Source organism: Hemiscyllium ocellatum, chromosome 20 (assembly GCF_020745735.1).
Source record: "Hemiscyllium ocellatum isolate sHemOce1 chromosome 20, sHemOce1.pat.X.cur, whole genome shotgun sequence".
NCBI lineage: Eukaryota > Metazoa > Chordata > Chondrichthyes > Orectolobiformes > Hemiscylliidae > Hemiscyllium > Hemiscyllium ocellatum.
The window spans coordinates 23,499,293-23,511,221 of record NC_083420.1 but is presented as its reverse complement, the minus strand read 5'-3'; the positions used below and the strand labels follow the sequence as shown (position 1 = coordinate 23,511,221).

Here is an 11,929-nt window from a genome sequence, read left to right as displayed (position 1 = left end):
TTGTGGTTAAGTTATACTTGCAGATTTGTCACCTTATGGTACAACTTCAGCTGTGAGCAAGTCTAATAGTTTACTGCTGGCATTCAATATTCAGTCCTGTGGAGGTAAAGCAATTTTAAGTGATTTTTTTTTAAAAAAGGTTGTGGACATGCAGCCCCCACGATTAAAAAAGGACACCTGATTCTTTTCCCAGGAATGGGGTCTGTGCATGGTCTCTCTCTCTCACGCTCTCTCTCACTCTCTCTCTCACTCTCTCTCTCACTCTCTCTCATATCTGACACAGGGATCAGACTCCTGACTTGCCTTATGTCTGATATTGTGTCCCTTAATGTTGAATACTCCAGTAACCCCTATTGTCTGTGATTCCCATTGAGGAGTGGGGAGTTTGGTGAGGATCACTGGCATCTACAGAATTGGCTAAAGTCAGCTGGGAAGTAATCTGAGAAAAGACTGGCTCAATTATTTACTGTATCAATTAAAATTTTGTTTTCTTTTGTAGGTGGTAAATGGGAGAGACCTTCGGAATATCTAGAGGTAACTGGAGAGACGTGGGAAGAGCAAGTGGCCAGTTTTAGTAATGATGTGTTCAACAAGGTGGGCTTTGCCATTGAATCCTTCACCCGGCTCCCATACCTGTGTGAAGGGGACTTGTACAATGATCACTATGTACTGGATGATGTGGTCTTCGTTCTTAAACTGGTTTAAAGCTGCATTGTCCAGATGTTTCATAACAACGAACGCAACACAACAATTCCAATCAGCAAGAACAGTTTCATCTTTCTATTCGGACAAATAATGGGTTAAAAACACTTGTTTAACTTGAAGTGAATTTAAATATTTTGTGAACTACTTGATATACGCTCTATGGCCTTTTTATATATACACACTGTGTCCTTTCTGGCCAAAATCTTTTCTGCTCCTCTTACAATTGTTTGGTTGTTGAGGTATTTTTCTTCTCGAATCCTCCTTTCTATCTTGCTACCGTGACTTTGAACAGAACACTCCATGCCTCTCCCTGCTTAATGATTCATACTTTGGTGAAGGGCTAAGTAGGGTCCCCAGCCCTCCAGGGATGGCCGAGACTCTGCAGATATTTACAATTAATCTCATGAATGCTGCTATGAACAGAATCCAGGAGGAAAACAATCATTGAAATCTCCTTTCTTTAAAAAAAAAAGCATTGTGCTTATTTTCCACAGTTTATTTGATTACCTTGTTTATTAATATTGGGAAAGTTGGAAATCATGCGAGGAAACCAGGAATACATCCAGTCTCAAATTGGCAACCCTAGGGGTTGGTGAAGATGTTGTTAGTGTTTTTATCCAATCCATGTGGTAATTCTCTACTGTTGGCATCTAGCCAGCAAAGTAGAACTGACAACATTTAAGCAGTAATGGGGAGACTGGTTTGAAAAAATCATTCAAAAGGGTGTCCACTCCTGCACCTCACTACAACCATAATAACTGAGCCAGCAGTGGCAGTGAATTTAATCGAAACATAAAGACGTAAATGATTTATTGAAAATGTGCCTGATATTGTATTACTTCAGTGAAGCTGCTTTATTTTAGAGTTTTGAAATCTGGCTCATTTGTACAATGTCTCCTGCGGGCTGTCACAGGAAGTGAAGAACCATAATGGTCTCAGTGGGATCATTTAAATCATGTCAAATATTCTACAATGTTGGGTTTTACAATTTAACCACAGTCATCTGGGTTCAAGACTAGAACTGGTAAATGTTTAATATTTTACAGTCTGAAGTTTAATATTTTAATCTTGTAGATTATTTACTTTTAAAACAGGATGCTTTTTGGATGTAAGAGATGATCAACTGTAGATTGTCTTGATCTAGTTCTTTATATTTTATTCCATGTTGCCTCTGGAAGAATAAAATGAGGATGCATTTTCCTTACCTTTTGAAGTTCTAATGTTTCATGTAAAGGATTGTAATAGACTAACACTAAGGTTGGATCACTAGGTACCAGGGACAAATACTGACTTCAAGATAGAAAGCAGAGAGTAGCATTACGTGCAATATTGTAAAGGGCATATATTCAGACCGGCATAACGATCAGTTCTTCACAATTTATAATTAATGGTTTAGATTTTAGAATAGAAAACAAAATGTCTAAATTTGTGAACTAAATTTGTGAACAAATACTAAAATGGGAGGTTCTAAGAAAGGGTCACTGAACCCGAAACTCTAATTCTGATTTCTCACCACAGATGCTGGGGAACCTGATGAGCCTTTCCCACAATTTCTGTTTATGTCTCTAAGATGGGGAAATATAATCACACTTACTCTTGCGTGGGATGTGGCTAGTGCTGACAATCGTTCATTTTACATCTTAACCTCCCTTAAACTGATTGACTTGACTGTTAACTCCCCCTCTCTCTCTCTCTCTCCCCCCCCCCCCAAATAATTTCAACCATATTTGTTGGTCTGGAATGTATTGGCCCTACAGAACAATACTGAACCAGATGGACTTTTACAACAAAATGGATAAATAGTTACAGTTAAACTATTGTTTTTAATTTGAGATTTTATTTAATTCATATTTCACCACCTCTCATGATGGGATTCTTGTCACCAGAACATTAACCTGGGCTCTGAATTCTCAATTCGCTGACATTACCACATTGGTACTGCTGTCCCCTAACACTGAGGATGACAGGAAAGTACAAAAGGAGGTTAATAATCTCACAGGACAGGCACATCGTAATGAATAACAGCATGAAAAAGTATTAGGCATACAAAAGCAAAGTACTCCAGATGCTGGCAATCTGAAATAAAAACAAAAATGTCTGGAAACACTCAACAGGTCAAGCAGCATTTCTGGAGAGAAACAGAGTTCAGGTTTCAGGTCAGTGACCTTTCATTAGAACGCTGAAGAAAGGTCACCGTAAAATGGCAAAAGTTACTTTATTTTGGTGAGAAATATAAAAGAGTTGTGTTATGATCCTCTTGGAGACCAATCGGCTTTAAAGAAAGTAATCTCTATGAAATCAGTAAAAAGAAAACTGATGGACAAGATGTCACTTTTTAATACCTACGAGCCAATTAAAATTAACATGAATATTAATTGAGGGGTGAGATATATTTCCAATAAAAGGGTAAACTTCGCCTCAAGTAGTTAATATAACAAAGATAGACCTTGCGTACAGCATTCCTAATATTGCCCACAGAAATGTATTACCACGGGTAACGTCGGGCTTTCCAGCTGGCCTTTGGTTTGTCGCATCTCTTGCTTAACTGTGTGGTTGTCAGAATGTCCTTTAAACACCACATTGTTATTCATAAATCACTGCAAGTTACCTTTAATTCGGCTACTTATTAAGAAATCTCACAGACAATGAAGTACTGAAACAATGATTTAACATTTATTGCATGTAGCAACCAAAATAAGACCCTTTGAGTAAGCCTCACAAGTCAAGCTAGTTATTACTCAATTAATGGTGGAATTTAGTGACAGGTCCAACCAATAGTATCTCTCTGGCAGTGTCCAGGATTCAATCCTTCCATAGAATCCTTCCAGCACGGAAACAGGCCCTTTGGCCCACAAGTCCACACCGACCCTCCGAAGAGTAACCCACCCAGATCCATTCCCCTACATTTACCCCTGACTAACCTACACATCCTGAACACTGGACAATTTAGTGTTGCCAATTCACCTAACATCTTTGGACTGTGGGAGGAAACCAGAGCATCTGGAGGAAACCCACAGAGACACTGGGAGAATGTGCAAACTCCACATAGACAGCTACTCGAAGCTGGATTCGAACTCGGGTCGCTGACGATGTGAGGCAGCAGTGCTAACCAACCTGCCACCCTTCAAAGTTTTGCGAATAAGGGGTTCTGGTGTTGGATTTGTTTATACAGGTTTTCACCTTTCAGGTCTATGCAGTGATATTATTGATGATTCTTTAGTTTGTTTCATCTAAAATATTGCAAACTGCAGCTTGCCTTTTTATCAGAAGTAACTCCTCTGCTCTTTGTTATATTCGGTGTTAACAGTCTCAAGATATATACTGTTTTGTAATTAACTCCTTAAATTCTTCAACAAACTGGTCATTTATTCTTGTGGTGTGAGGCAGCTAGTTATCAAGTAGTTTTGTTCATGTAACTTTGATTCCCTTTTTCTCCCAGACATGGCTAATTGCTTTCAATTCCAGTATAGGTTTGTTCTTGTCCCTTTATAGTTTATCCCGGACAGAGTTATTGCTTCTTTTGTGTGTAACAGTTTATTTTTGTTGATTCTTTTGATCCATAAACAGTTAAAGTTCTGAAATTTATAACATCACAGTCTCTCCTCTTCATTTTTTTAATATATGATGAGCAAATGCTAATATAATTTTCCATTATATTATATTATTACAGATATAATGTTAAGAAAGTTGGATAATGCTTCACCCATTGCAGCTTTAAGATGATCATGTTTTAGCAGAACTATAACAAGTCATTAATAAAATGAACCCTTGCAACATGTGTATAATACTTTTCCAGTCCCACATGCCATCCCACTAAGAGTATTCCTTGATGATTTTAATATCTATCTTGATTCTCTATTATATTGAACCTTAATATGTAAACTGTGTGCCTTTCTCAAAAATCTCTTTTATTGCATCCAAATGTTCCCTTTTCAGGGCATTATGAGCCATATATTTTTGCAAATAAAATATAACCATTTCTCAGATTTTCTCCTCCTTGATGTTAATTAATTCCATTGTTCCTTTGTGCATAGACAATTGAGGGTGTCTAATCAATAACAGGACAAGACAAGTTACGCTAATGCTGTTTTAAAGATGTTGTGATATAGTATTGTGCTTTGCTTGCATATTCCAACTCTGATAATGCTGTTTGAGTGGTACTTGAAACAAGTTAACTTTCATTATGCCTGAACTCATAGCCGCATGTGGCTTGTCAGTTGTGTAAATGGGACAGGGATAAACAATAATTAATCAGTCTGTTAGCATTCCTTAAGTGCTATCCCTATGAGTGTTTTGCTCTTGCTCTCTGGCTCTCTCTCTCTCTCTCTCTCTCTCTCACACACACACACACACACACACACACACACACACACACACACACACTTATTCTCTCCCTCACTCTTCCCACCGCCTTACTATATAAGATAGAAACTCTTCAGCTCTCATCCAGATGGAGCTTTGGACCTCTGCAATATTTTGTACATTAAATAGTTTGTCATCTTCAGACATAATAGATATCTTTAACACAAGACCTATTCCATTCCCTGTCATCCACGAATCATTAGTCCATAATTTTATTAAGGAAATTAACTCACAGATCAACATTTTACTTAAAGTCCTTGTCCCATCAGCTAATTTCCTTAACTTAGTGTCAGTAACCCATGTAGGAACTTCTCCCTTGTTCATGTGATTTACATTTTCTCTGTGTTTACTCTAACATCCAGTTAACTTATTTTGAGGGGTCTTATTTTGGTTGCTACATGCAATAAAGTTGAAATCATTGTTTCGGTAATTGATTGTCTGTGAGATTTCTTAATAAGTAGCTGAATTAAAGGTAACTTGTGGTGATTTACCCATAAAAACTTTCAATTCTGAAAAATACCTTGTCTATCTTAAATTTCTCTGGAAAACGAAAGTATTTCAAACATCTGAGTAACAGGTTAAGGAGCCATTTCACAGTGCTGCTAAGCTACGTCTCACAAGTGGTATTTTCCACTAGCAGGATGTTGCCTTCCATTCAAAATGATGTTCTGCCATCCAGACTGGTGAACAATGTTATGCATCAATTTCAGTAGTGCAATGCTAGGTAAGTGGGCAATATGGGCAAATGATTGACTGACTGAATCAAACAGTATCTTCCTTTGTGTTTAGCAGAACAGACAATACTCAACTACCAATGCTTGCAAAAACCCAAAGCAAAGCATCTACTGTTAGATTGTGGTAATGGGGGGAGGCACTGGTGGTAATGTCACTGGGCTGGTAATCCAGAATTGCAGATTAATGTTTGTGGGACATGGGTTCGAATCCCACCCACAGTAGATGATAAAATTTTGTATTTGTTAAAAAGCCAGCCAATGGCAACCCATGTAATCCCTGATGAATGTTGTAAAATCCCTTCTGGTTTACTAATGTCCTTTTCGGGAAGGTTGTGTGTCATCCTTCCCAAGTCTGGCCTAAATGTGACTCCGGCAATGTGTTTGATTCTTAACAGCCCATTGGGTAATTAGGGATGGGTACTAAATGTTGGCATAGTTGACGATGCCCACATCCCATGAACAAAAAAACAATTTAAGATAATCAGTCAAGCTCATAATGTGCGTAATTTACTGTTTGCTAGCAGTGACTGTATGTACATAAGGAAGCGTTCTGAATTGACCAGAGCTTGGAGTCTATAGTTCCCATTTATAGAGGAAGCAGGTCAGAGTTGACTTGCCAATCAATGACCACACCGTTCTCTGGAAGTACAAGCTACTGATTGCTTGAAACTTGATAGTCTGCTGTTTGACCTGATGATGCAAGATGAAAAGGTTTGAGAATATGTGTCTCTTCTGAATGGTGTCGATGTCAAATAAAGTGACATCCCTGTTAAAATTCCAATGGTTTCCAGGAGTGGTTTCAAGTTCTGGAAATCTCCGCACAAATTTTTCCACTTCAAAGAGAAAGCTCAGCTCTTTTTCTCTCTGTATCTCTCCCTTACTTTCCCTCTTACTAAGTGTCCCTCTATCACTCTCAATTCTTACTTTACAGACATGACTCTTATTCTTTCTCTCACTCCTCTTCTTTCTCTTCATACATCTCTCTGTCTGTTACACATGATTAATTCCACTGTGCCCTCCTGACCTGACCCCTCTTGTTCTTCTGTACTTCTACTGTTCTACTAACTCACTCTCATTCTTAGACAAATGACCCTTTAATAACACCGTACTACGACTAGATAAAAGTGACAGGAAGGAGGTAATATTTAGCAATATGAATTCTTGGGATGTTGCAAAACGGAAAATTGGGTAGTTAACCTCCAGGATTTGCACCTAGACCTGTTAGGGCTGGACACCTGTTTACTCCACCTCTGATATCCACAAACATCCAGTGAGGCGATGAATGCATTGAATTTGGATGGGGATGTAAATGAGGCTTTGCCATTTTGAGAAGGCATTAAAGAGAAAATTATTAGAAGTAGCAGTCCTAGCATGTCCATCCTCGAATAAATCACTTTCCAGTGTAGATTGGAAAGCAAACACTTTATTTTGCTTTTGTTATCTTTAAACGAACTGTTTAAATGCTGGTCCTAGAAACATCCTAAATTATACTGTCCATGAACCTCAGCCTGTGTCCTAACTCACTTAAGTCCTGCTTGCCTTGTGCCCTCTGACTTATCCTGGCTCCCACTTTAGCAGTGCCTCAGTTTTAAAATTCTCCTCCTAGCATTCAAACTTCTCCACAGCCTCACCCATCGGCATCTCCATCACCTCTATAACCCTATGCACTAACCTCTTGTCCAGACCCAACTTCTTTTGAGCCACTATTAACAACACTTTCTTCAGCTGCCTGAGCCCTAAGCTCAAGAATTCCCTCCCTGCCCCTCTACCTGTTTACTTCTGTGTTGTCCTTTAAGGCTTCTAATAACACAGCTCTTTCACCAGCTCTTGGTCACCTGTCCTAAAACCTTCCCACGGACTGGGGTTAATGCTTGTCTGAAAACAGCATTGGGATTTTTTACAACTTTAAACCCACCTATATGAGTGCGAGTTATTGAAAGACAACAGGAGTCATCTTACATTAGACTAACGTCAGCAAATTGAGATGAGGATAAAAGGTCCTTGTTCCCTCACAAGTGTCTGGTTGCTGACTTTAGTGTGGGGACAGTCGGTGAAAAAGAAAACAAGAAACATTTTTAGGAGATCCGCGGCTGTTCGCACAGGTATCCACTCTTCATTTTTATTTTGCTCTTGTTTACATGGATCTAAAAATAAACAGCAGGGGATGTTTCTAAAGAAAAAATGATGCTGGGAACTGAACATTTTGTAGGTTTCACCTACAGCTCATTTACATTAGCATTTCTTTTATTTCAAGTTAATGGTAGAATGTGTTACATTTACAGGGGTATTTCTGTATCTCCTTTTGTCATATGCTGTTAAACCGAAATTTGTAAATGCCGTAAGTGCATTGTGTGTGTCCAAACTTTCCATACCCACTTGTTAGTTTTTACCCTGATCTTGTATCAGATTGAACAGTGAATTGATTGTCTTGTGTCCTCTGAATGAGAGAGACCGGTTCAGACCTTGTCACAACTCCATTACAAACACAAAAATAAATCTGATCTTATTTCAGTCTCTGTTAACAGTTTGATACCATTTGCAACACCAGCTCAGATTTATCCCTCTCATTTTTGAAGCGGCTGTTAAAATATTTTGATCAGTATTTGAGTGGAATATTTTGAAATTTCAAATTTAAAAAATGTTGCATTTTTGCAGTGACTGGATTTCATCTATGCCATTTTATAAATGTAATCATTCAATTTTAATTATTCATGTTTCAATTATTGAAGCTTGTTTGATAGTTTGAATTAAGATTATTGGCAAAAAAAAACTAGGGCTTGATTTATACTTGACAATCAGGAATTCCATGCTAGGTAATTACATGGAAAATCAGAAATGTTTTGATCAATTTATCTAAAGTCCAGTATTAAAAATATAATTTCAGTAGCTAAACTTATAAATGGTGCGCAGGTGTCATTGACAAGACCAGTCCCTAACTGCCCTTTGTGTAATGGTGAACTGCTTCATTGAGCTGCTGCTTCCATCTGGTGCAGTTACATCCACAGGAATTGAGGCATTTGACCCAGTGACAGTGAAGGAACAGCAACATAGTTCCAAGTCAGGATTGTGTATGTCTTTAAGGGGAACTAGCAGAAGGAAATGTTCCCCTGCAACTGTTGCTTTGGTCCTTCTAGATGATGTTGGGATTTGCAGATTTGGAAGGTGCTGATGAAGGAAGTTTGGTGAATTGAGTAATGCAACTTTTGTTATCTTATATGAGTGATTTGGATGTGAATATAGGAGGTATGGTTGGTAAGTTTGCAGATGACACCAAAATAGGTGCTGTATTGGATAGCAAAGAAGATTATCTCAGAGTACAACAGGACCTTGATCTGATGGATCAGTGGACTGATGGAGTTTAGTTTAATGTGAGATGATGCATTTCGATCTGGAAAATCAGGAACTTATACTGTTAATGGTAGGGTCCTGGGGAGTGTTGCTAAACAAAATGACTGGGGGGGGTGGTGATGGGGTGCAGGTTCCCTAAGGGTGGATTCACAGTTGGATAGGATAGCAAAGAAGGCATTTGGTATGCTTGTCTTCACTGGACAGAATATTGGGTATAGGTGTTGGGAGATCATTTTGTTGCTCACAGGACATTGGTTAGGCCACTTTTGGAATACTGCATGCAATTCTGACCTCCCTGTTATTGAAAGGATGTTGATAAACTTGACAGGGTGTGGAAAATATTTAGAAGGATAGTGCCAGGACTGGAGGATTTGAGCTATAGGGACAGGCTGAATAGTCTGGGGCTTTTTTCCCTGAAGCATTGGAGGCTGCAGGAATCCAAAAGTAGAGGGCAGAGGTTTAGGGTGAGAGGGGAGAGATATAAAAGGGACCTAAGGGGCAACTTTTCACACAGAGAGTGGTACGGGTATAGAATGAGCTGCCAGAGGAAATGGTGGAAGCTGGTACAATAACAACATTTAAAAGGCATCTGGATGGGAATAAGAATAGAGAAAGGGTTTAGAAGGACGTGGAACTGGAAAATGGGACTAGATTTATTCAGAATATCTGGTCGGCATGGACAAATTGAACTGAGGGGCCTGTTTACATGCTGTATATCTCTGACTCACTGCTGTATAGTGGAGAGATCATCATGGTGTAGACTACAAATGAATGAAAACCAAGAAGGCTTCCATTGCCTGACATGAAAACAAGATTGCTGATGACATCAGCAGGTGTGGTAGCACCTGAACAGGCAAAAGTTAAAAATGTAATAGGTTTTAAATAAGTGGAAAAGGTGAATGTGAGTAAAGAACAAATGGGAATCTCTGCAACAGGGTGGAAGAGAGGAAAGATTAAATGACAAAACTGTTGATGGGCTAGGTCCAACGCATCAACATAATAAACAAAGAAATAAACCATATGTCTGAAGGAGGTGTGAATGGAAAATGGCAAACTTAATTGAATTAATAAACCGATTGAATAATGAAATGCTCTGCCTGAAGAGTTGGTGGAAGCAGATTCAACAGTAAGAAGAATTGGTAAATTGCTTGGAATATAGCAAGAGTGAAATGGGACTAAAGTGTTTGAACGTACAAAGAATCTGCACAGTTACAATGGGCTGAATAGCCTCCTGTGCCATGTGACTGTCTTAGGGACACCTGCTGAAGCCACTGAGGATTAACTTTAATCTTCTGGGTTTGGCCCTGCCAAGTGGGTGATACTGACTTCCTGATCTTTTAATGGTGAATCTTCCCATTAGATAATTCTTTGCAAAATGTTTCACATGATATTGTCCATCACAGTAGCAGCAACATTGGAGGAACTGGATGCCATTGTATAAAGATGCGGGGAAGCCTCTGGATTTGGCTGGTTGGCCTGACTCTTTGCCAAGCTCGGTCCACTGTTGGTGCAGACCCAGGAGAAAGTAAGAAATCAATAATTTAAATTAATATGTGCTTGGTGCCTTTTAAATAATCTTCAGATTCAGCCAAATAATGGTGGCAGTTGTGTTGGTGGGAGTAGGGGTGTTATTTTTAAAGGTAATTTTAATTAACTTTTTTAAAAAGCTGATTGTTGTTTGTTTCATCTGCTTAAATCTCCATGTAAACAAGAGGTGTATCTGTACTGGGTTTAAATTTGAACAAAGTTTAGCAGTTACCTATCAGTCATCATCATCTCATTTCACCATAGCAATGTCTCCACCAGTCAGAGTCCACTTGCCAGCTAATCAGCATTCTCTTCTCATACAGTATGAAACATTGCTCCCCATACGTTGGTATTCCTGCTGATGAGAGCATGATGAAAAGTTTCAACAAAATGTGTTAATTTTTCAGCAGTGCTATTATACTTGTTGCACCTTTCTAATATATTTAAAGCCCTTGTGTAAAAGTCAATCTATGTGTTTTGGCCTAATAAACAAAATATTGTTGATCTATAATTTGTATAAAAGGTACCTTCAGATTTTCAGGAATCAAGCCTCAAAATTTCACTTGGGGTATATACTTCAAATACAACTGGAAATGCAAGAGTGAAACCAATTAAATGCCTATCAACAAAAACATGCTGGAAATCTGAAATAAAAAATTTGGGAATACTCAGCAGGGCTGGCAGCATCTGTTGAGGGAGAAACATTTACTGTTTCAGCTGAAGGGCGTTTCTTTAGAACATCGATAGCTATAGAAGAAACAAATTCTGGTTGTCATTACTGTTACAAAGCAGTAATTAGAGAGATGAGTTAGGACCTGGGATTATAAATGCTGCTTTATTTTCTAAAAACGAGGCCAATGCTGTATTGTCTGGATTGGTGTCATTGCAAAGCTGAAGGAAACTCGCTGATACGTCAATAAAAACATTGTAGGGAAAGGAAAGATATCTTTTATAAAATGTGGTTGAAAAAAAGACCTTTTTTGTACCATATATTAATGTTGAGCAGTAGATCAAAGTTGAAAATGTTTATTTACAGACTTCAGCTCCTTTATATCTATTTTATTAAAGCTTGCTAAATTTATTTAGAAATACCTCCATTTCATGGTCACAAGATGTCACCTGGCCTATTCGATAAAGGTTGGTGACTTGCCCTTTGGGCTAAAAGATGAATTGTGACATGAGCGGAAACATTAAATCTCAGGGATGAAAGTAGGATGCGAGCAGTTAGTAAGTTTGCAAATGACACCAAACTT

General features: G+C 38.5%; 1 protein-coding gene across 1 annotated transcript in view; it reads left to right on the top strand.

Moving 5' to 3' along the window:
- Positions 1–4,281, top strand: part of mettl9 (methyltransferase 9, His-X-His N1-histidine) — a 34,301-nt gene extending 30,020 nt beyond the window's left edge. The window contains exon 5 of the mRNA XM_060840590.1: positions 500–4,281. Within this exon, the coding sequence (XP_060696573.1) occupies positions 500–705 (206 nt within the window). The 3' untranslated portion in view covers positions 706–4,281. The remainder of the gene's footprint in view (positions 1–499) is intronic.
- The last annotated feature ends 7,648 nt before the right edge of the window (positions 4,282–11,929 follow it).